Here is a 25,972-nt window from a genome sequence, read left to right as displayed (position 1 = left end):
TATTATTTCTCTGAAGAGATTACCCGACCTTAAATACATCAATGTTATCACAACCTCACCAATCAATCCAAACCTTATACCTTACAAGTCTATTTGTGGCCTTCCTTGGTTGTTGCCTTGCTACTTGGATAACCTCGATGCCTATATACACGAAATCAAACACTTTGCCTCTTGGCCCTTTGAGTGCTTACTCCAAATTTCCTTTCAGATCCTTTACTGAAATTTACAAGACTTGCAAATTTTTGAAATCCAGGTTAAAAACTTGAAAAGTCAAGCCGTAACTTCCACAAGGTCTTTGAGAGTGATTCTAAAGCCTATTTAACAACCAAGGTATTTCTATAAACCTTACAAGATGGTCTATGTGATGGTATGGTCAAAACCTAATTGTGAGCTTGGTGGTGGTGATCATGGTAGCTGCCATTGGAAAGATTTTTAAACTTGCTGATTGACTATTATCTGTTGAGTCTATACACACCTTTTATGAAGTGTTTTGATGCCTATTGGTGTCTGTTTGGCCCAAGTATCAAGATCTAGCTTTAGACTTTAGCTTTTGGTTGATCTTGGGATCTTATACTTTCCAAATGAGTCAAGGAGGGTATATCTGGGATCCTTGGATTGATAGGAATCAACTGAGACCCATCTGGGCCCCAACTGACAAAGGTAGCAATAACCGTGATCGATGCCATTGGTGTGTTTTTTGAGTTTTGATACTTCCTGTAGCTTCCATATTTGATGTATAGTCTGTAGCACCTATAAATGACCTGAAATTCCAAGGTTTGACTTGTCAAAAGACACTTTTTCTCTCCAAGTCTGGTCACTTAGGCACTTTTGGCTAGATTTATCTGATTTCTAAACTATTTTGGCCTGTGGAAAGTGTATTTGGCAAGTACAAGGCTTGAGGATCCTGATGGTATGCTCTAGAGATGAAAATGTGTAAGGTGGTAGCAATCGTAGTAGCTGCCAATGGTACCTATTTTTTGTCCAGTCAATTCATGTAGGTTACTTACCTCTAGGGTTTCCCAAAGACACCGTGTATCGCTGAAAATGACCACTTTTGACCTTTGTTATAATTTTTAGGTCTAAACTTAGCCAAAGAATGCAAAATATGTTCTAACTCACATCTGATGACTCAAACAACAACCAAATTTTCCAGATACGTCCTTTTAAGGTATATGCAAGTGTATAAACAAGAATTTCTCAATTCGCACTTTCAATTCTCAAGTTATGCTCATTTCTTGCTTGTTCAATCACTTTAGGGTATCAAAAGTTGCAGTATGGCACTCAAAAGCAACTTTGGATGATCTATGCAACACGAAAACTTTGTCTTAACCTAAATACTACTCCTACCTCTAACTTAAAGCAATAAAGCAACGAAAACACAACACAAAACAAAACAAAATGAAGTGATAGTGGGGTAAAAGATATATATATTTTTTGACTTTAATCCCAACCCACCACAACCATATACTAAACACAAACTCCAACAAGACTCAAAGTGCGGACTCAATGCGCAATGCACTAATACCAACAACTAAGGTCGTCCTAACCTATAAGGCAATCAAAAGAGAACACATGGCTCCTCGTTCTACCTAAGAAATCAACATGCCTCATTTATTCTCCTACCTAAAGATTAATGTACTGATTTGTAACATTTGAGCACTGCGTAAAGAAGAACCTTACTGTGACCTCCTTCGCTAATGTAAGTCCTACGTCCTCGACAACAACGCCAATGTTGATAGGCGGTCGCAATCGCACAGAGTAGCCTAGCGAGAACTCGAACCAACATAAAATATGTTAATTCGAGGAAGTATCCGACCTGACTTGTGCATGGAAATGTCGAATGCAATTTTCTAACGACAATGAATTGAGGAGAAATATGTCATTTTCATACTAGGAAGGAATAATGTTTAAGTCTCATGTGCGGTCTATCTCTCACTCTAATGGTCATTACGGTGTCAAATGAACTCCAAATGACATGAAACTTGAGATTGGGGATCTCTAGGCTATGGGCAATAGGTTACTAATATAGAAACTTGCAAAAGTCATTGTCTGGTAGGTGAGAAATCGTGATCGTTGCCACCTCTTACCTTCACCAAAAATGATGAATGAGGGATCGTTTGGATTCTTCTAGGGCCTACCTCTTTCCATGCTTAGTTTCAATTAAAATACCATTAACAACTCACAAGGAGCAATCAAACACACGAGATGACCTAGAGCTAATACTGCTCATTGCATCACACACACACACACACACACACACACACACACACACACACACACACACACACACACACACACACACACACACACACACACACACACACACACACAAACAAACAAACACAACACACACAACATGTACAAGATGCTAAGAGTTAGAGGAAGAAACACAAGAAGTTTCATAACCAATGCTCACCTCTACAAAGAGTAGTGAACGCACCAATGTAGGTGAGCTCTTCACCATGTACGCTCAGTAGTTATCAGATGCTTCACAATTACAAAATTTTGGCTTATATACCTAGGGCTAAAACTGGGTGCTGGCTTGAAAGAGAGAACTACAAAAATGTGGTGGACAAGGATATTTAGCCTGACATTAAGTACAAAATTGTTGCAATACGATCATATTCTGCCTGAGTTTATGAATTACATTGTTGGCTTAGGCAAAAAATGAATAACTAAGTGGATGTTTTCTTGTTGTCCCGTTAGATTTGGCGTGAGTTCTTTGCTTCAGTAGGTGTGTGCATCTAGTCGCCCTTCTCCCCACCATCTTTTGGGAATCCCACTAGGGACCAAGGGTTTTGCCGATTGTGCACTCAAAAATTGTTTTTCACTATAAGCTGATCTAACTTGTTGAGAATGGCTAGGAACAACAATGCTTATGTATATTTTTGCGGAAGAGAAGATGAGGATGTACAAGCTTGGGTGGCTTTTGTAGAAGATGTGATATATGATCTTGGTATTTTTTATGATGAGGTGAAGGCTCACTATATGTATCCAAAATTGTGAAAAGGTGCCTAGAAATTCTATATTTGACTTCCTGAGCATGTTCAGTATAGCTGGAGGTTGATGAAGCATGCATTAATGAAGTATCATGTGGGTTCTAAGTTGCCAGCAAAAAATAGTGTATTTTTTCATGGAACGAAAGATGAAAATAAAATTGCAAATAGCACAAGTGGGGTAAGAGATGATGAAACTAAGAATTCAAGATGATATGGTAGAAGAAATTTATGCATCTCAGGGTTTGTCTCACAATGCATTTGTTTCTCAGCATGTGCTTCCCAAGGAGGATAGGCGATATAGATGGTTTGCCTTGAAGGTTTCATTTCTGATGCATTATCGGAGGTTTCTAAAGCCTTGAGACTTAGTGGAAAGGTCTATTGTCTTTGCCTTTGAGTCCTTGCAAGATGAGTTTTGGAAAATGTTGCAGAGCCAATTTGATGGTGTGTGATGGTAGTGCGTTGTTTGAGAGTGGTTATTACAATGACTTTGAATCTGATGATTATAATGCAAGCTTGTTTTTTGTCGACAAGTCTATGGATTGTATTCTGGTTGATGGAGCATTCATGCGGGGGGGGGGGAGTCACTCAATAATTATGTGACTATCGCGTGAGTGTAGCAAAAGGGGTTATTAAATTTCATTTTTTTCCACAATTGCACATGTCTAAAATTCACAAATAAGGATTTTTTAAAATAGTCCTTGAACGCACGTGATATACACTATTTATACATAGTGCCCCCCCCGAGAGCATTCACGAATGAGGAATCTTCTTGCGATGAATTTGTTATTATTGACCTCTCTGTACATGAACTCTCTTTGTACACCAAAACAAATGTCCACATGAAGCTCATAATGCCAATGAAGGGAATCAAGGTTTAGAGTCCTTTGGTGGTGTAGCTAGTCGCAAAGGCTTGGCAAGGGCCATGGAGATTTGGAGCATGCTTGAGTTAGACGCTAGCAATTTGGAGAGTGATTCTCACATATCGCACCAAGAAGAGCTTTCACTTGAAGAAGATCTTGTTGTCACACCTTCACACAAGGAAGGTAATATTGTTTTAGAAGTTTTGCATGAAGGTGTTCATAAGAGGGTTTGAAGATGCTAATAGTCTAAATGATCCTATACATCTTGATAAGAATTCACAGCAAGGGGGACGGCAAGATCTCACTCTTTAGATGAGGAGCATACCTTGCCAATTATGGAGAATGAGGAATTATCACTTGAGAAGTCTACCATATTATGTGATGGTGAAAGTGTATTTGAGGAAATGATACAAGTTCAAGGCTCCCTACATAGTGTGCATATCATAGGGTTTCTTTCTTTGACAACCTCTTGTCTGAAATGGGTGAAGATGTTATTTTTTCTTTTTTGTGCCTAACTCACACCATGAAGCTCTCCTCTTAGCACACTTGACTTAGATACCTTGTGTTTACCTATTGGCTTGCCTACCACCTTTAGTAGATTCTTGCATTGACTTTCCATGCCTACCACTTTTAGTAGATTCTTGCATTGACTTTCCATGCCACACACACACACACACACACACACACACACATCTACGAAAGAGTATGGAAACCAAGAAGGCTTATGGATAAATTCCTGCTCACACTTACTTCCCTATACAATGGCTCACTATTTACTAGTCTTTTTTCTCAATAATCAATCTACTTTGTGTTCATCTTCATTGTGTCTTGAGTCTCTTGATTGTGCTTAGGTTGGCTGCACATGATGCTCTTCCTATCATCATGCATGCAAGCCTAATCTACACTCCATAATCCCCTTACTTAACAAGATGATTGTTGGCCAAAAGTATCTTATAGGCGCTGCACATGCATTCAAGCCAAAGTTGACTAGCAAAATTTTGAAGGTATAATAAAAATTGGAATTCTACAATGGAACTATAATTGGTTTTCAAACTTACTTCAAGAGCATAATTTTTGGGCCACCTATTCATACATCCACCCTTTAGTGATTTTCAAAGCTTTTGCACCCTTCACTTCATAAAAACTAAAAAAATCATAGTCAACATTTGCATCTTTTGAAGCTCTTTGTCATCACAGCAGTATCGTGGGGACCATTTGTAAGAGGCTTCAAGCATTGTCCTTGAGATTCTTGAGGTCAACAATGCCCAAGAGGCTAGAGTGCCTCAAGTACATTACTAGGCTTTATTGCTTGGAATTTTCATCAAGCTCTATAACTACCTGGCATTTCTATCATGCTCTTTTTTTACCTAACAATCATCATCACGAGCCTCTCTTATACCTAGAAATATCAGTAGGTCTCTTTCCCTAGCTTCTCTCTTAAAATATTTAAAGCTCAACTTAGGAAGGTACTTGTTGGAGATAAGCCTCACTTTACCTAGTTTGTGTCACGAGCCTCTCTTATACCTAGAAATATTAGTAGGTCTCTTTCCCTAGCTTCTCTCTTAAAATATTTAAAGCTCAACTTAGGAAGGTACTTGTTGGAGATAAGCCTCACTTTACCTAGTTTGTGTCACCCTAGCCATGCAAGCATAGCCCGTGTGTGCCCATGACATATACACATGTAAAGGGATTCTAGATCATGTCTTATGGTGTAAGCTAGAATCTCATATGGTGCTATCTCTTCAAGCCTATATATCAAGGGTTTGTGTGCTTACCTTTTAAAGATTTATGAAAATCAATGAGTGTGTGGTTTCTCTCTTGCATTGATATCTATGGATATTCTCTCTCTAGAGTCTCACTGTATGGAGCATCCTCTTCTTTCTTATGCTACGGCTGGGTTACACTATCTTTCAATATTCTCTTGCATTGATGTTTGTGGATCTAGATTCTCATTGTGTCGAGCATCCTCTTCTTCTTAAGCTATGGCTTGCTTAGCCTATTTTCCCCCATAGCTAGATATTCTTCAGGCCGATCCTGGCTTATCATACAATACTATGCATACACAAAATGTACACTTACCCTGCATCTAACAAGAGGTTGCAAGATTTCAATTTTAATATTTTCTTGCTTGATGCTAACTAGTTTTAAGCATTTTTAGATTCAATTTTGAGATAAATCATTCATTTATGGGTTTTTTCATTGGCTTTTAGGCTCTAGATTTGATTGGAACATTAATATCATCTCGGGAGGTTCACTAGGTGTAAAACTACCATATCACGTGCGTTCAAGACATGTTTGTAAAACCCCTTATCTGTGAATTTTGTTAAGAATATAATGGACCCTTTTCTTTTAAGATCTCTAAGTTTTTTTCAAATTTGAAAAAATAATGCCCTTCTGTATATATATTTCTGTAAGTTTCAAGAACTTTAAATACCCTTCTGTTGAACTCATGTGATAGGTTACATTTTTATTAGGTGACCTACCCAGGAATATCATAGCTTTTGGTGCGCATTCTTGGAAAGTAAATCTACAAATTCATCTTTGTGTACAGCAAGACAGTGAGATCTAGGTTTCACCTATGTCTTGTCACCTTTATGTTGAAAATATTTTCCTTTGAGGGTTAGCATTTTTGTTGTAGGGAATCATTTTTTAAAAGAATCACAACCTATAATATGGGGATTTTAGGTAGTCTTTAATGTTGAAAATATTCTTAGCACTAAAATGTGTTCCATCTATTCAAATAAATCTAGCAAGTGTTGTTTCTTTAGTGGTATACCTTTAATGATGTTGAAATAGATTCTTGACAGAGGCCTCAAGCTTACCTTTGATACTCTAATATCATCTTTTATTTTATATAATAATTCTTTGTGAGATTTACTACCCAAAATACAGACCATTTGTTTCATGTGGAAAATTCTATGGCTAAGTTCTTGCTCTTTCTCTTGGCCTGGTTTTATCGGTTAAAGGCATATTTAGGCAACACTTTCTCGATCTCACCCATTCAAGTATTGTTCAGTTTCATATGCACTTAGCTCCAATGTTCCACAAATTGGTCTAGCCATCCATACCCCAAATCCTTAAACTATTAGGGACCTTGATTCTATATTTATGCAAGACTCATAGATAGGCATCATTCATAGTTCACAAGTTGGGCATAATGGGATTGCCTGTAATAAAGAAATTGGGCATAATGGCAAGACTCATTCATAGGCACCACTCATAGTTCACAAGTTGGGCATAATGGATTGCCTCTATGAAAAAAACATGAGGCATCATGACATGACAAAAACCATGAAGGGAGCCTACTATTACCATATTATGGTAGTGACGTATGTAAACACACTTAGGACCACCATGGTACATTTTCCTCTGTTCCCCCCTTGGCTTGTATATAAGCCCATCACTCTAGGGAAAGCCTTATCTTTGTATTTGCACACTGAATAATACTACTTCTTGTGTTTTGCGCTCTTGAGATTCTCCTTCATCTTCTCCATCTTCATGTGAATTCTTGCAACCATATTTCAAATAATTGGTATTAGAGCGGGTTTCAACACCTAGACCAACATCACTATCGACTCTCCAACTAATGTTCTCCAATTGAGTTGATTTTTGGTGAGCATCTTGAGTGCAATTACAAAGCATCACAATTTTGACTTGGGCTCATCTCAACCTTCATTTCTTGCACAGTACTACACATGCAATTTTGTACTTTTGTGAAAGTTTTTTTATAGTGTAGATTTCTACAAAACAAGATTTTTTTAGTCTATAGTGGGATGTGGTATATAAAATCATTAGGTTTTGTGTTGTTTTTCTTTGATACAAACAGTTCTTGTATCAAGTGCAATCACTAGCTATGGATAACAACAATGATGTTTTTTGCATGCTATCGATTGAGGACAAATTGGATGGGGACAACTACCCATTTTGAGCATACATGATGCAACACATCCTTGTTGTAAAGTAAATTTGGAACATTATGTAGGGTCATGATGTAAGACCAAGTTCTATAAATATAGGTTATGCAAACGATGGTGCATGTTCTAGTAGTTCTGCTGCTAGAGTTGTTTTGCTTGCACTTTGGGATACTAAAAATGCAAGTGCTCATTGTTAGGCTACGGAACTATGGTGGATGGAGCCTTGGTCAGGCCATGGCGAGGAGGCTACAGAGAAACAAGAGAGCGAGAGAGAAACACAATAGAGCTCGTGAACAAAAAATAACGCTACTTTTGATTGATGATTGCTTTCTAAAACACCTTAAAATATATAACGTAGACGATGCAGACTAGAAGTGCTATGCATGCCTTTAGGAGGTATTTCCTATGGCGAGTATTGGGCTTCAAGAACCTAACAATCCCCCCCTCAAGACCGAACTAGACAGACCTTCTTATGATACCTTGGCTTTTTGGTATACTCGACAACCGTGAGTTTTAGGTTCTCTCACAACCAAGGATTTCTGGTGTATCCATAACCTGGTGCTATGATAGTAGAACCCCCCCCCTTGAACAGATAGGGTGTAGGTCAAAAAAATTAGCTACATCACTTCTAGTCTGCATAGGAAATACCTCCTAAAGGCATGCACATCACTTCTAGTCTGCAGAACATAACAACAGTCGAGGACGGCGTTTTGACTTGACGATGGCGTTTTGAGCCTCCTGGAAAGACATCAACACATGAGCCTCTTTGCTCAGCTTCTGTAAGATCGCTTCTGTAGTGCCACACTCTCCTCCACAATATGGCCCTCCTAGTGTGAAGCACAACGTGTCTGAAGTTTTTCTTTATGTGTCGATCTCAGCCCTCCACAATAGCAGCCGTTCAATCTCAACTCTCAAGCCCCTTTGAACTTGCTCTTCTATCCCCAATGCGGCTCTGATACTCGTGTTAAGCTACGAAGCTATGGCGGGTGGAGCCTTGGGCAGGCCATGTCGAGGAGGCTGCAGAGAAACGAGAGAGCGAGAGAGAAAGGCAATAGAGCTCGTGAACAAAAAATAACGCTACTTTTGATTGATGATTGCTTTCTAAAACACCTTACAATATATAACGTAGGCCATGCAGACTAGAAGTGATGTGCATGCCTTTAGGAGGTATTTCCTATGGCGAGTATTGGGTATTTTCTAAGCATTCTACTCCATTCATTTGCTCTACAAGAATATCAATATAGGTATGGAATATGCTAGCTTTCTATAAGCAATTAACAATTCGGAAAAAGTTTCTTACCTACATAAGGAGCTAGAATCCAAGGTTATGCATGATGAGGATGATACAGATATATTTCTTACGGGGATCAAAATCTCAATGAGAAGTTAAATGTCATTGGTAAGATATTCATGATAGTACTCTTGTGAAAATAACTCTTTAGGCTTTGCCATAATTCTATTGGATTTTTGTCTCCACCTTTAGGCTTGTGACAAAGGGTAAAGATGATGTGAAGTTTGATGTTCTTATCCCTGTATTGTTGCAAGAGGCCCAATCCAAAAAAATAGGGCTAAGCAGCATATTTTTGAATAGGTACATATGACTGCACAACAAAAGAAGAATGCCGTTCTTGACACTTTGAATGCTTCTACAAGTAGCAGGATTGCCCCCACATCTACTACTTCTTCAAACAAAAATAGGTATAAGAAATCTGGTGAAAAAAGGAAAAAAGAAGGTGAAATGTGACTATTGTAAGGCAAATGATCTCATCAACCAATGCCCTAAGCTAAAGGTAAAATATATTTATTGTAAGGTAAACAATATCATCAATTAATGCCATAAGCTAAAATCTAAAGAGGGTCCAAAGACAGAGACAAATATAGCCATTGCAAATGCTTCTTCCAGTGTAGATTTGGTTAATGTCGTGCAAGATACAAAATGAGCTATTAGTGTGCAACGTCATTATGACCCATTTGTTCATAATTCATGTGTTACAAAATTTGTGGATCATGTTCAATACTTTGACAGCGGTGCATCTAAGAATGTTAAATCTCATCATGATTTGTTTAGTACTCTTGAGACTATCCCTAACAAGAATACTATCATGTGTGCCAACAATGCCTCTTATCGGGTTTAGGGAATTGGGAAGTACTCTTGAGACTATCCCTAACAAGAATATTATCATGTGTGCCAACAATGCCTCTTATCCAGTTAGGGAATTGGGAAGATTGTACTTGCTAACATAGGTGTCATCTTTTTCACACTTTTGATGCTTCTTATGTAACTGAGATCAAGAAGAATCTTTTAAGATGTGTCTTCACTTTCAAAATTTGGTCTTGTAGTCAAGTTTGGGGATGGAATATGTACTATGCATGATCCCAATTTCCATGATATTATTGTGGGATCTGGTACTTTGTGTTTCATGGGCTGTATAAGCTCAATGCATATAGGAATTTTGTGAAAGATTCAGTATGCATATTTTTTAATCTGAAGATTGTTTTAGATGCACAATTTTTGTATGCTTGTTTTTCTCATCTCAAATTTTCTAGTTTTCTATGTTTATAGAAACCTGATATGATTTTTTCATTGCCCCCCATTGAAACATGTATGTGAAGGCCATATTCTGGGCAAAATGCAAAGTTCAAATTTTCCAAAGATTGGTTATATGTGTAGACGATGCACAAATTGCGTCTTGTACATGATGATGTTTTTGGTCCAATAAATGCTCCTTGTTTTGGGAAACATTTGTACTTAGTGACTTTCATTGATATGATGCTCCAACCATGCATGGGTGTATGCACTTAAGGAAAAATATGAATTATTTATGTGCTTCTCAAGAAGTTTTTGCTTATGGATGAAAATATATTTAGCTATAGTGTCAGCACCCTGTGTTCCCATTGAAGGGGGATTATCAAGATTTCAATGCATTTCCAGCTAGTCACGGGATAAAAGACCAATGTATAGTGAGCTATATCCTTAACACTAGAATGGTAACATGACACTTTTACGTCCTTGGACACTTTTGTGTCCTGTTAAGTGACCATTTTGATTGAATTATTTGAAGAGTATGAAAATGAATTTCTAGGTGCTATATATCCACAAAGTTGCCTTATGAGCTGAAAAAAACTTAGCATTTTTTTGGAGTATCGATCTCACCATTAACCTTACTCTTGCACAACATTTTTGAACCTAAATTGTGTGAGAAAACAGGTCCTGTTTTTGGCTTTTTTTAAAAATATTTTTGGCAACGATACCACTCTAAACTTCATGTTTGTGAGGTTTAGATATCTAGAGGTTAGGCCTTCATAGTTCTCAACATGTTTTGATGCTTTTAGGGAGAGCTAAGTGTTAAAATTGAAAGTTATGACCAATTTACAAGAATTGCATAATTCTGTTTTTTGGCCAAAATTAGCACTTTTATGATTTTTTTGGTGACTTTCTTGATATCCAAATTCAATTTTGATTGTGTAAGTGTAATGTATAACATAATGCTAATCTTCCTTGAGTTTTGGGGGACCTAATATGCTATATAGCATAGTATATGATGATGGTTGAGTTTTTTGATTGCTGAAGAATACGATACATTTTAGAGTAGCAAGTATAACTTTCTCAATATTGCTAGTTTCTTAGGCCAATTGTGTGTATTTTGTAGGTAGTAACCATATCTAATTATAGACTACAAACGTGGCTAGATATTGAGTAGTTTCCATGGGTTTCTAGAGGTCATAATGCTAAACCCAGTTTTTTCATGTTTGCTGTATTTAGCACTTTATCATTGCCCCCAAGGTTCCAATTCTAAGAGATCCATTATCCTTTTGACATGCTCCATGGATCCTTTTGAATCCAAAGGCCCAAAGGGAACCAAGAAAACATGTATATAGTATTTGTATTGAGCGTGACTATAGAAACTTTGATGATAGGTCCGCAGAATGGCAAAAATGCAACTTTTTTGTACCTATTTTTTTGCCCAAAAACAAATTAGTGAGGTAAAATCAACCATATGTTTTGGTCACCAACCCATTGAAGTTAACGGGGCATTTTATCTCATGTCCTACAAAAATCCCCACTCTTATTTATATGCAATCAACCGTAAGAAATTGCTGTTTTGGGCAAAATGCACTGGTCCATCAACTTTGGAGGCTTGTAGTGACCAAGTGATGGGAAAAATTACAAGTTTATCATTTTTTCCATATGTAGTAGTTATTGAACTATAAGCTCATGAAAGGAATTTTCAAAATGAGTGGATCTACTATGGTTTTGGAATTTTTTCCGAAAACCTTGAAAGGACACTTTTATGTTCTGTTAGGTTACCATTCTAGTGTTAAGCAAAATAGTGTTGTAGAGAGAAAAATTTGGTCACTTATGGACATGAAATGATGTATTGTCAAAAGTCAAGCTTTGTCACATGCATTTTGGCTTGAGTCTATCATGTGTGATGCATATGTAAATAGGTGTCCCACTAAAGCATTGCATTCCCTCGCTCCTTATGAGGTTTGGCATGGCAAGAAGCCATCCAGTGGTCACTTGTATATGTTTGGTTGCTTGGCTTATGATTTAATGCTTAAGAAATAGTGCACAAAATTGGATGATAAGGTTGTGAAATGTATATTGTTTGGTTACGTTTTAGAAAGAAAAGGCTATAGATTGTATCATCCACAAATGCCATGCCATCTTTGTGGAAGATGCAGTTTAGTCCTTGTTGGCATGTACCAAGGAGAAAAATACAAGCTCACAAAATGTAAATAGTATTTTGTTACTCTATTCAATAACGAGAATAAATTTAAGTCCTAATTGAGGCACATATGCATCCTATACAAGTTACAAATAACATTTGTCCTAATGAGGCACATATGCATCCTATGAAAGTTTCAATCCTTGTTGGCATGTACCAACAAGGAGACAAATACAAGCTCACAAAATGTAAATGATATTTTGTTGCTCTATTCAATAATGGGAGTACATTTAAGTCCTTATGAGGCACATGTACATCCTATACAAGTTTCAAATAACATTACAGATTAGCCATTTTTGGATGCACATTTACAAGATGTAAGTGACGAGGATAGGGAAAAATTTGAGCAAGCTAGAGGTATGCCAAGATGACTGGTGCAAACCAACCTGTCACCAAAAAGAATGCCACCTTGATGAGCACCACTTGCCTCAAAGAATGCTAAAACGTAGACCACGCTACGCCCAAGAATCCCCATTCATGAGCTATGAGCATACCACCTCCAAGATTTTGTTAAGACAATGAACTTTGGAACACACCCAGTCCATTCCCACTGTGACGGCCGGTTTTCGAAAACGCGATTGCAAGAACTAAATCCCAAGAAGTGGAGAGAATATTACCAAGAGAAAAAAAAAAGTTTCTTTAACATTCACCACCCCTAGGTTTAACCATTGGCTTGGCGCCACCAATTCGGCCACATCTTCCCATTAGCACCAGGGCTCGTTCTCTCTCTCTCTCTCTCTCTCTCTCTCTCTCTCTCTCTCTCTCTCTCTCTCTCTCTCTCTCTCTCTCTCTCTCTCTCTCTCTCTCTCTCTCTCTCTCTCTCCTACTGCTCGGCTCCGCCAACCCACTCTCTCTCACTTACCCTGCCGCTGCATCACCCGGCCCAATGGACGCATAAAAAAAACATTTCCTATATTCCCTGGCGGGCCGTCGGTTTTGTAATATTCTCTCTCTCTCTCTCTCTCTCTTTCATTATTCACAAGCTCTCTCTCTCTCTCTCTCTCTCTCTCTCTCTCTCTCTCTCTCTCTCTCTCTCTCTCTCTCTCTCTCTCTCTCTCTCTCTCTCTCTCTCTCTCTCTCTCTCTCTCTCTCTCTCTCTCTCTCTCTGCTCATCCATATCCCAGCCCAGCGGGCCGCCATACTATATCCCTCTCTCTTCCCACTCGTCCACACCCCCTCGGCTTCACTCTCCTCTGTATCCCTCCCCCCCCCTCCCCCCTTTGTTTTCTTCCCACCGGTGGACCCACCACCCTATCCTCCCCCCTATCTTCTCCTCCCTCAACTAGCTCTCACTCTCTCCCTTTGAGTGAGTGGCCCCGCAGGCATAGAAGAGAATCACAAGCTCTCTCTCTCTCTCTCTCTCTCTCTCTCTCTCTCTCTCTCTCTCTCTCTCTCTCTCTCTCTCTCTCTCTCTCTCTCTCTCTCTCTCTCTCTCTCTCTCTCTTTAAATACATTCCTTCCACATAACCTCTTATCCAAATCCCCCCCCCACCCCACTCACACGCTCTCTCTCACTCTCTTCCCCACGGTGGGAAGCTGCCACAATGTCTATTATCCCTCTCTCTCTACAACCACTTTACCCCCCCTCCTTTTTCCCACTCCGTTGACCACTCTCATACCCCCCCCCCCCCCCCCCCTTCTCGCTCTCTGTCGGCCATGGGCCACCCGACATCACGCTCCCTCAGACTCTCTCTCACGTTCTCTCTGCCACAGCCCATGCGGGCGCAGTGAAAAAGTATACCACTATCTCTCTCTCTCACCCACCACACACACACACACACCCACACCCTTCGTCTCGTCTTGTACGCCTTGTCCATGGTAACGTTGGCTCCGGACCACACATGTATGTGTGTGTGTGTATGTGCAGAGAGAGAGAGAGAGAGAGAGAGAGAGAGAGAGAGAGAGAGAGAGAGAGAGAGAGAGAGAGAGAGAGAGAGAGAGAGAGAGAGAGAGAGAGAGAGAGAGAGAGAGAGAGAGAGAGAGAGACAGAGAGAGAGAGAATGATTGACTGAGCTATTTTGTGTGTGTTCGAGGCGTCTTTCGCCTCCCTCTGTGAGTGCATTTACAGATTGGGTAGTTGTATACATCCAGTGGTGTTGGGATATGATGGTTTGTTGATGGGTTTATTGTACTGAAGTGTTCCTGGGAGAGTGTGTGTAGCCGTTGTCAGGAGTTTTTTGGAGCATGGGATTGCGCATATGTACATATACATGCATGGTGCATCAAATAAAGAATTGCCCATTTTTCAGAGCCAGGTGGTTACTTGGGGCCCACATGTGTATAGGTAGGACACCATGTACATAGTGCATCGATTTTTACTATTACTAGTACCAGTGTGTTTTTTATATAATAATGAGGAGTTGGTAGCGCGTAAAACTTCTCGAGGAAGCTATCCGTGGGCCGACGACATGAGGTAAGCAGGTGCGTCACATGTCATCTAGTGGCGTCAGGAGGCCGAATGGGGTCAATAATTGCACGTGGATAAGTACAGACACAACGTGGATGTTTTTTTGTGATACTTATGCAAAAAGGTCATCATGAGGAACAATTTTTGGGGCCACTTCACGTGGTTATGAGACGCATTATTGAAAAATGTTGAGTGCCAGGTGTGCGGATGATGCAAAAAGGTGACAACTATGCACTGCGAGGTTAGTTTTTGGCCTGTTCGGGGTCCGTTTGAGGTCAACAAAAAGGCCAAGGGTGCCCAAATAATAAAGCTAAGTGTGGGAACTGAAAAAATAGAGAGAAGACCAGAAAAAATGTGGAGAAGAGAGGAGAAACAACCACAAGTGTGTTTTTGCTGTTTTTGGAGCATTTTTTGGCCCTAGACTGCTCATCCGAGGTCGGATTTGAGCACTGTGACATTGTAGGGTGGGGTTTTTTGGGCGTTCCGGACGCAATGGCGCAGTCCATTTTGCCAAATTCCTCATAGATTTTTTGCTGTTTTTTATGTGTAAATTTCTCCGGTGAGTGAAGCCTCTGCTTAACTTTGTGGTTGTATTTGGTGTATTTCCTCAATACTGTGTAAACTATTTGCCCATTGGTGTTGGGATGAGCTTCATTGAGTCTAAAAAATAGAAATTTGTCTCCTTTGAGCTGAATTGAGAGTGTGTGTGTGAGTGTGTATGTGTGAGTGTTGAGTGGGCAAGTGGGAAATCTCTCTCTTCTCACTCCGTCTGTGTGTTTCCTGTCTCGGCCAGGCTGGTTGTGTAAGCCGAATGGTGCCCCATAATGTGTGTGTGTATCATCCCAAGAGTGTGTGTCGGGTCATTATAGAGGCGTTGTGTGTGTTTCCATCCCGCTCACATTCTTTTGGCACCCCCACGGAGGATCTTCTTCGAGTACCTTCTGCTTCGAGCTTCAAGCTTCGAGATTCGGGGCTACAGGTTACAGGTTACAGGGACAGGTACAGGTACAGGTGATTGACACAGGTACAGGTAGCTGGAGTACAGTGATATACTAGCAGTGATGTCACTTAGAGTTGTTGTGGGTATGCATCACTTGGCGCCTATTTGAGCGCATTGTCTGCTGGATTGTACGTTACTTGTGGAAAATTCCATTGTACGCATTTGTGGAGCCATACTTGGTTGTATTTGGCAGTCCCAACCATTTCTGAGACTTGGTCTAGAAGATAATCATTTCTGAGACTTGACTATACGCGATTTGCATTAGCCTTCGTGCGAGGGTCGATAGTGTGACGTTTTTATTGAGCTGGGGGATTCTCAAATGTGGAGATCCTTTCGGTGATACAGGTAGCTGGAGCACCCTTTTCGTGACCTCGCCATAGGCTATGTACTAGTGATTCCTAATTGATGCTCGGGTTCTATTGTTGACAGTTTATGCATACATATATAGTCTATATTTTGGGTTCCTACTGCTCTATTTCTGGGGAAACTTTGCCAAAATTTTTCCAAGTTATGATGGCTGGTTTTTTGGTCTTTTGAGCCATTTATGCTGTTATGCTGCTAAAATTTTGGCAAAATCAGAGGTTAAGTCAGGTGTGCCTTCTTGGGAGCTTCATGGTTGGCTTTAATGGATGATCAAAATGGCCCTCAATTCACTCCTTTTCATTTAACTCAAAGAATCCAGATAAATGTTCATGTGTCCAGGAAGATTTTTTTCCAGCAGCGTATGTAGTCTTTATGTTCGGGCCAAGAAGATTACGAGAGATCTTGGAATGTCCTTTGCCTGTTGTCATTCCGATGATTAACTATGAAAACTCATTTGATGTGCATGTGTTTGTCCTTATCTAAAGTTGAGCTCCATTGAAGTTTCTGGGGATTGGGTAGTGAGAAGTTTTGGGTTCTTGCACGTGTGTTCGAAGGGGTTCTCAAAGCATTGTAACTTGGGTAGCCATGGCTTTCTCTCTTATCCGGAGTTTCATGGAAGAAGTGATGAAGATGTGGAAGACTTTTTGGAAAAGATGGAGGTTGCCTGCATTAGCAACCAGATTCATGACCTTGCGCAAATGTTACGTCTTCTCCAAATTTGTTTGAAGAGTGATGAATTAGTTTGGTCTAAAGCATTTGAAGAGGAGTTGCATGTGGCTGATCCACCTGTAAGATTGAGTTGGGACAATCTAAGGCATGGGTTGGAAGTGGAGTTTGTGAAGACAGAAGATCCTGACAAAGTGTGGCAAGAAGTACAGGCTTTAGTGCAAAAGGAAGGTGAGCCAGTAGATGCGTACATACGTAAGTTTTCATTGGCATGGGAGCAAATGTGAAAGGCCTTAGCACCACAGGTACCCCCGCCTGACATGATGAAGAAGGATAGGTTCTTGGCTGGTCTTTGGGAGAATATACGTTGGAGAGTGGAGCTAAAGAAGCCTAGGACATATGAAGATGCACTAGAGGTAGCAAGAAACAAAGAGTGGAAGTTGAGGAAAATGAGCCAGTTAGGGGTGGAGTCCTTGCTCATGAGGTCTGAATTTCAGCCTATAGAGTCTTTACAAGGTCGCATGTCAGGGGTTCATCATGAACAAGTGGTTCCTGTTACTACTCAGGTTATGCCAGCAGTGGTCACTACAACAGTGCAAGATGATGGGCTAAGGCAAGACATGAGGCAAGTGGTAGATTTCATGAAGAATCTCAGCCTAAACATGCTAGGTCAAGTGGGAAATAATCGAGGTCGAGGGAGGTTTGCAAATCAGCCAGGAGGTGAAGAAAGGCCTAGGAATGGTGTTGGACAAAGCAATAGTAGGTTTTGGAGGCAGACGCCCACATGTTATAATTGTGGAGAGTTGGGTCACATCAGCCCGCAATGTGATAAGCCACCAAGGATGGGGGGAGACATGTATCCATTGCCAAGACAGGTGCTAACTAGGTCAAATAATTATGGCATTGAAATTAAGGGAGACGAAGGAACCAGTGGACTGACCCAGGAGGAAAAGGGAAAGACAAAGGTGCTAAGTGTAGTCACCTTGGAGAAGGCATCAAAGCTAGAGGATACATTAGTGATGCCTATTGGGAAGAGGACCACAGAGGATAAGGAAGGAAGAAGTGCCCCGGGTCCTAGTAAGAAGAAAGGAAAGAGCCATGAAGACGAGGATGTCAAGGCCAAGAGAAAAAGGAGAGCTCGTCGAAAGTTTCATGTTTTAGATTTTCCACTAGGGGATGGGCAATTAAGCTATGACTTGAAGGAGGATCTGACGAGCAAGAAGGCAGATGTTACTTTTGGGCAGCTTATAGAGATGGTGCCTAAGATAAAGCGACAGTGGAAGAGGATGGTTAACCCAATGGAGGAAGAGCCAGAGAGAGGTTCAATAAAGGTGTTGGCAATGGATGAGCTACCAGACATTTGTCCAATAGTAGATGTGTGGCATAAAAGGAAAAATTTGGGACAAGGTTATGTGGATGGCGGAGCCCAAATATGCGTCATAACACACTCATGCGTTGAGAAGATGGGTCTCACAGTGGCTGGGGTGTTAGGTTTTCGGATCAGATTGGCAAACCATCAAAAAGTAAAATGCTTGGGTGTTGTAAAGAGCTTAGAAGTGGAGGCATATGATGCAAAGGCAGTGGTTGACTTTCATGTGATGCCAGCAGGGTTGGGAGCATATCCTATTATACTGGGCAGACCATGGTTATGTGCAGTGGGAGCTGTTCAAGATTGGCGACATGGTACGATTAGCCTCTATGGAAAGACAGGTACCAAGAATCTTTATAATATGGACACAAGGAAACGATTAGAGGAGCTTTATGAAGATGAGGATGAGTCTAGTGATGAAGACTATTCCACGGTGACAGATGAGGACAGTGATAGCACTACCAGTAGTGATGAGGATGCTAATGTTGCATTTCTTTTGATGGACAAAGAAATCCAGGAGTTTGGTTTAGTTGCATTTGTGAATGAGGTTGAAGATGAAAGTGAAGGGACTTATGAAGTGATTGAAGGGCTAATGCAAACCAAGTTTGAGTTGTCAAAGAAGCAGGAATTGATGACACAAATGATCAGTGGAGACCTCTCAGCTATGGAGAAGGATATATATTTGCACATGCTGGCTAGTTTTCCTGATTTGTTCATTACTTCATATGAAGAGATCAGAGGGTTCAAGGGCGAAGAGATGCATATAGAGCTGAAAGAAGGTGCTAAGCCAGTGCGTCAAAGGCTAAGAAGGATGGGTCAAGAGCAAATGGAAGCCTTGCGAGCAGAGGTGGACAAGTTGTTGAAGGCAGGGTTCATAGTCCCTGTGGAGACCACAGAATGGGTGAGTCCAGTTGTAGTCAGTCCAAAGAAGGATGGGAAGTGGAGAATTTGTGTAGATTTTAAACCCTTAAACGCAGCCACTAAGAAGAACCCATATCCTCTTCCATTCATCGATCAGATCTTGGATTCAGTGGAAAGTTATGAGAGGTACAGTGTGTGTGATGGTTTTTCAGGCTATTTTCAATTGAAGATTGCTCTTAAAGACCGCACAAAGACCACTTTTATTACGCCATGGGGCTGCTATTGCTACACAATAATGCCATTTGGGTTGTCTAATGGACCTTCCTTCTATCAAGAGAGAGCAAATTGGGTGTTGGAACCATTCATTGGTAGTTGTGTTAAAGCTTTTATGGATGACTTCTGTGTTTATAGCAGTAGGGCTGAACACCATGAGAAGCTGCAGATGGTATTGGCTCGATATGATGAATGTGGAGGACAACTAAATCCAAAGAAATGTCATCTAGCATAGCCAAGGGTGAAGTTATTGGGCCATATGGTGTTTGAAAATGGCATTGAGGCTGATCCAGATAAGGTTAAGTCTATTATTCTTCTTCCATCACCTACGAGTACGAAGCAATTGGCAACTTTTATACACAAAGTGAAGTACATGGCACGGTTTATTCCATTGTCTTCGCAGCTTCTTTATCCATTATAGCAAGTGGAAAAGCATGATCCATTGCAATGGGATGACAAGTGTGAAGAAGTGTTTCAAGAGGTGAAAGAGGTGTTACGGGGGTTGTCAGCCATGCAGGCTCCTGATTGGGAGAAAGTTTTTTATGTAAATCCATCAGTAGGGGATGATGCCATTGGAGCCATGCTATTGCAAAAGGGGAAGGGCAGCCATTATATGAGGCCAGTGTATTGTGCAATTCGAGTGAAGCTGGTAGCGGAGAGAAAGTTCTCGGAAGTAGAGCTAGTGATGGCCGGAGTAATATTTGGTGATGTCTTATACATGAAAGGGGCTGATCTCGTGTTGAGACGTGTACCTTGGCGGGAGGAGCTTTACAGAGTGTTGGAAGAGAATCATGAAGGCGCATGTGGTGGCCATTTTGCTCTAAAGATCACCTTGCATAAGATTTTGCAAGAGGGGTATGTATGGCCTAGTTTGCACAAGGATGTTCACCATTGGTGTAGGTCTTGCAATAGGTGTCAAGCATTTGGGAAGAGAGTGTTGAAGCCAGAGCTACGAAAAACCATTATGGCGTTTGATGTGTTTGAAAAGTGGGGGATTGATGCAATAGGCCCGTTACCTATCACAAGCAGGGGCAAAAGCTATATCTTCACGGCAGTGGACTATCTCTCTAGATGGGCAGAGGGTATAGCAGTAAAACAGATCATTGCAAAGGATGTGGCAAAATTTGTGTATGATGAAATATGTTGCGAGTTTGGGGTGCATTAGAGCTACTTTCAGATAAGGGGTCAGGATTTAGAGCTAAACTGCTAGACTTCTTATGCACAAAGATGAAGATTAGGCACCAGCATACCACTCCTTATTACCCACAGTGTAATGGCTTAAATGAAAGATTCAATGGTGAGTTGGTACAAATTATTTCTAAAGTGACAGAGCACCAAGGAAAGAATTGGGATTTGGAATTTCCTAGTGCATTATGGGCTTACCGTACTTCGGTGAAGACAGGTACAGGTTTACTCCATTTTATTTGGTGTATGGAAAGGAAGCACTATTGCCTGTGGAGGTAGAGTTGCCTACGCTCAAGATGTTAGAGAAGTTGCTTGGGCCACCTAGTGATGCATTCAAAGAGAGGCTCTTGCAGTTACAAGAGGTTCAGTTGGATAGGATGAGCGCATTGGAGCATTATGGGTAGATGCAGGATAAGGCTTTGGCAAAGATAAATTAAAAGGTCAAAAGTAAGGGTATCAAGAAACATGACTTGGTTTTGCGCTACAAAAGTAAGCTGGACAACACCTTCCAAAAGAAGTTTCAAATTAAATGGGAAGGCCCTTTCAAGGTAGTGGAGTGTTTTCCAAATGGCACATATCAGCTGGCTAACCTGGATGGTGTTCTACATAAGTCAAGGGTAAATGGATTGCGTCTTAAATTGTATCATGCTAGATTGATGATGGTGGAGCAAGATGAGCTGTCTGTGGATCAAGCAGTGTTGGTGAGGGATGAGGAGACCTGTGATGCGGCGAGTCTCATATCTCTCTTTGCTGCTGCTGATCATGAATGATCTAGCACGCTAGGGGATGGGCAAATTATGTCAGGAGTTTTTTGGAGCAAGGGATTGCACATTTGTACATATACATGCATGGTGCATCAAATAAAGAATTGCCCATTTTTCAGAGCCAGGTTGTTACGTGGGGCCCACATGTGTACAGGTAGGACACCATGTACATAGTGCATCGATTTTCACTATTACTAGTACCAGTGTGTTTTTTATATAATAATGAGGAGTTGGTAGCGCGTAAAACTTCTCGAGGAAGCTATCCGTGGGCCGAAGACATGAGGTAAGCAGGTGCGTCAGATGTCATCTAGTGGCGTCAGGAGGCCGAATGGGGTCAATAATTGCACGTGGATAAGTACAGATACAACGTGGATGTTTTCTTGTGATACTTATGCAGAAAGGTCATCATGAGGACCACTTTTTGGGACCACTTCACGTGGTTATGAGACGCATTATTGAAAAATGTTGAGTGCCAGGTGTGCGGACGATGCAAAAAGGTGACAACTATGCACTGCGAGGTCAGTTTTTGGGCTGTTCGGGGTCCGTTTGACGTCAACTAAAGGCCAAGGGTGCCCAAATAATAAAGCTAAGTGTGGGAACTGAAAAAACAGAGAGAAGACCAGAAAAAACGTGGAGAAGAGAGGAGGAACAACCGCAAGTGTGTTTTTGCTGTTTTTGGAGCATTTTTTGGCCCTAAACTGCTCATCGGAGGTCGGATTTGAGCACTGTGACATTGGAGGGTGGGGTTATTGGGCGTTCTGGACGCAATGGCGCTGTCCATTTTGCCAAATTCCTCATAGATTTTCTACTATTTTTCTGTGTAATCTTCTCCGGTGAGTGAAGGCTCTGCTTAACTCAGTGTGGTTGTATCTGGTGTATTTCTTCAATACTATGTAAACTATTTGCCCATTGGTGTTGGGATGAGCTTCATTGAGTCTAAACAACAGAAATTTACCTCCTTTGAGCTGAATTGAGAGTGTGTGTGTGAGTGTGTATGTGTGAGTGTTGAGTGGGCAAGTGGGAAATCTCTCTCTTCTCACTCCGTCTGTGTGTTTCCTGTCTCGGCCAGGCTGGTTGTGTAAGCCGAGTGGTGCCCCATAATGTGTGTGTGTATCATCCCAAGAGTGTGTGTCGGGTCATTATAGAGGCGTTGTGTGTGTTTCCATCCCGCTCACACCATGATTGCTCGAAGGCGATCTGTATTGTGAAGGTCGGCAGGAGGTGTGCATGTGTGTGTGATTCTGTGTGGCTTGGGGTGTTGGGTATCTGCTAAGCTATAGAGAGGCATCTAGTTTGTGTACTATGTGTGTTCCCATTTCCCCATGTCATCAGTAATGCTCCCACTGAGGATCTACTGATTGCTCCTCGGTGAAGTTTTAAAACTTGAAGATGATGGATGATATTGACTTGGTGCTTGCTGGAGAAGAAGAGGCTGCGGATTGGTTTTTCGATCTAGAGCTATACCTATTGTTGCAGGTGAGAATTTGTGAACATGAAGCCAAATTGAAGGCCCTACCATTAGTTCTACAAGAACGAGCCAAAGCTTGGTTTGAAGGATTGAAAGTTGCAGATCGTCAGTCACACTGAGTGAGATTCGGAAGCAGTTTGTTGAAGCTTTTCAGAAGCGGGTTTCTCCATCAGACTTGGGTGAGCAATTGAGCAAGCTAAAGCAGGATGTAAGTGAAGATTTTTCTTTGTTTTTGGGTAAATTTGAATCTATTTGGGAGAGACTAGCTGCTGTTACATGTGTGCAAAATGGAGATTATTTCAATCGAGAGCAGTTCTAGCCTGCTTTCATCCGCGAATCAAAGAGAAGGTCGAGTGAGGTGGTACCGAGGACTATGAGCAAATGGTTTGCTTGGCAAAGGCAAAGAGCAGGAAAGCAAAGAAGAAGCTGCAAATGGGTTTATTGAAGCCAACAGACTATGGATATTGCTCGACAATGGAGTTGCGTCATGGCATGAAGCCAAAGGAGAGTTCAAGCGTCAAAGAGGTAGCTACTTTGCCATTGGTAAGCCATTCTGATCATTCGTTTCAATTTGTACCTCCAATTTGGTGTGCTGCTATACAAGAGTCTGTTAGCCCGGTTAGCAAGGATGAAGTCCTAGCCAAAGAGTGTATGCATGAAGAATCAAAGGAAGCTATGGATCAGAGCTCGTAGGAAAAGTTTGAAGATGTTGACAAAGCGATGGTCGAAGCTGTACAGGAAGAAGCTAGCCAGGGGGTTGGGCAACCTTGCCCTACCAATTGTATTGAAGAGTGGCAATGCCTTCTAGAAGGTGTTGGTGATGTCGACCTACCAAAAAACGAGGTAATAGATCATGGCTTTCTCTTTTGCTTAGCAGATGATATGGTCGTAGAAGAAGTCCTTGAAGAGCAGGCAAAGGTAATCGAGCAATCCGATTTGCTCTCGCATGAAGTGGTTGAAGATGAAGTGTCAAAGGCTATGGCAGACAAAGATTGGCATGGTGAGTTAGGTATAGAGTGTGTGCCGTTTGAAGGACCTACAATAGAGGGTATGCTTGAAAAATAGGTAGGCTTGGTTCTCCAAGAAGAAATGCCATTGGAAGACAAGTTGCCAAAGGTTTGTACCATGCTATTAGTGTTCATGTTTTCGATAGTTGCTTTACAAGCGGTGCTGCATTGTTTGCAAAGCTTTCTGGATGCAGATTATGGTATAGAGAGCCCTCTAGCAAGTAAGAGCATCATGATGTATGGTGCAGATGCTTCGGAGGTGGGTGAACAGACTCATTTTGTGTGTCAAGAAGACTTGTGGATCCATGTTGTTGAAGGTTTATGGTATGGACAACTATATGTATGGTTGGCTTACAGATCTACAGGTGCAAAGCGGGGATGGTTTGTATATGTTTTACAGCTGGGCGGTATTGCTCAAAACCATCAGTTTGACCCAGGAGGGGCCTACATTGTGCTTGGGGAAGCTCGAGGCTTTCCATTCGATCCGGGAGGTTTATGCAGCTGATAAGATCTCCCTCTCTATCTATCTATACAGTTCTACTATATATAGCCTCTTATTATGCTATCAGGTTCTCGCTTCTTATGCAGTTTTCTATTATCTAAATAATGCTATGGTTGAGCATCAATGCTCAACGAGAGGTTGGGCAATGATGGTACAACTACAGATGGCCGACCTATGGGAGTGCAAGAGGCCCAAGAATGGCAGTTCGCAGGCAGATGACGGGAACATTGGGAAGGTCTTTGATGCGGTTAGGGGACAGGTGCACAGAGATGGAGCACTTGCTAGTGGAAAATGTCAGTGTTTCTTCCTATCTCATAGGTGAAAGAAGCAAATGCTTATATCACAACATTGGGAACGAGGCAAAGGATACTGGATGCAGGTACTATCAAGTTTATGATATGGGATGTGGCTCGAGGTGTCTACAGGGGGCTCTACTGCCAGGATGTGTATGCCAAATGTCACTTTGAATAGGTCGAATATGGTTCAGAAGCTTTGCCGGGTCGTGATGCTTGAAGGTGCCAAAGGTCGATGGATTTATCTCCAAAGCGGGACTTTCTATGTATGCAAAATGGATACTCCAATTTGGCAAGCTCGAGCTCCTTGGGTTGATGGCTGACATTCGAGGGCCACTTTTAGGAGGTTGGCTATGACCATAGGAGCTCTAAATTTTGAGGAAGAAAAGCAATCTTTTTTAAGCAAACGTAAGCTCCGCAATTCTGGGCGTGTGCAAGGGGGCCAACCCCAAAGTTTTTTTTAAAAGCTATTAATAAAGAAAAAAATGACAAGTCCAACTTGCATGCTTGAAGGGTGGCGCTGTTTTTGGGAGGCCAGGCATGCAGGAGAGTAGCACCATCTGTTTTGGCAAGGAGGGGTGGCGGTTACATGCAGGCCAGCATTACGGAAGGGGCCACTTGAGGACCACCAGGTGGTGGAGACAGAGCAGGTGACGGGGTCACTAGAGAGCGGCCAATGGCGGACTGCTTGAAGGAATAGGGCCGGCCAACTGGCTGCAGGGGGGAGATCGAAAGGGTGAGCTGGTCAAGAGGGAGGCGCCACAAGAGGGTCAAGGGAGCCCTATGGGGCTGCATGGCAGTGCTGGTACGAGGGCGCAGTGCCCGGAGCAGATAAGGGCTGTGGGAGCCCGGGACGAGCGACAAGCAGGGAGGTGAAGGGGGCGCCTTGCCTTTGGGGGGCAACCGCTAGTGGCCAAAGAGGTGGGGAGAGGTTGAGGACAGTGTGACAAAGGGGAGCAGGATAATTGGGGCCAGCAGGTTGGAACCATGAGCATGGAGTGCTGGAAAGGAGGGTTTGATAGCAACCTATAGGGGACCTACGAGTGGGGGGCCGCCAAGGTTGGAGAAGGTCAGAGAGGAGCAAAATAAGAAAATCAGGGCCTGTAATGTTTGAAGATGGCCAGCACAAGGGGAGCTCCCGATGATAGGGAAGGAGGAAGGGCTTGAGAAGGTCAGCTTACAAAGGCCATGGGCTGCCAATGGCCGCGGGTGGTCGCTAACCGGAAAGCATACATTTTTATTGCCGTTAATGTCATCATTGTATCCGCATATGTGTTGTGGTGCATGTTTTTTCTTTGGTTATGGTAATTG

The 25,972-nt window shown here is 41.7% G+C and overlaps 1 protein-coding gene and 1 pseudogene across 1 annotated transcript; both read left to right on the top strand.

Moving 5' to 3' along the window:
• The first annotated feature begins 23,240 nt into the window (after positions 1–23,240).
• Positions 23,241–23,924, top strand: LOC147446818 (uncharacterized; annotated as a pseudogene).
• Positions 23,925–23,948: 24 nt separating this feature from the next.
• On the top strand, positions 23,949–25,972 carry LOC147446817 (uncharacterized). The gene is made up of 10 exons (XM_086524187.1): positions 23,949–23,975; positions 24,061–24,066; positions 24,115–24,125; positions 24,224–24,357; positions 24,455–24,505; positions 24,621–24,661; positions 24,794–24,814; positions 24,884–25,007; positions 25,238–25,311; positions 25,382–25,972. The coding sequence occupies exons 1-10, from the start codon at positions 23,949–23,951 to the stop codon at positions 25,535–25,537; spliced, it is 645 nt and encodes a 214-aa protein (XP_086380313.1). The 3' UTR covers positions 25,538–25,972.

This window comes from Adiantum capillus-veneris, chromosome 11, assembly GCF_014529385.1.
Source record: "Adiantum capillus-veneris isolate H3 chromosome 11, ASM1452938v2, whole genome shotgun sequence".
NCBI lineage: Eukaryota > Viridiplantae > Streptophyta > Polypodiopsida > Polypodiales > Pteridaceae > Adiantum > Adiantum capillus-veneris.
Note: the sequence above shows the minus strand (reverse complement) of the source record. Positions and strands in the feature narration are given on the sequence as shown.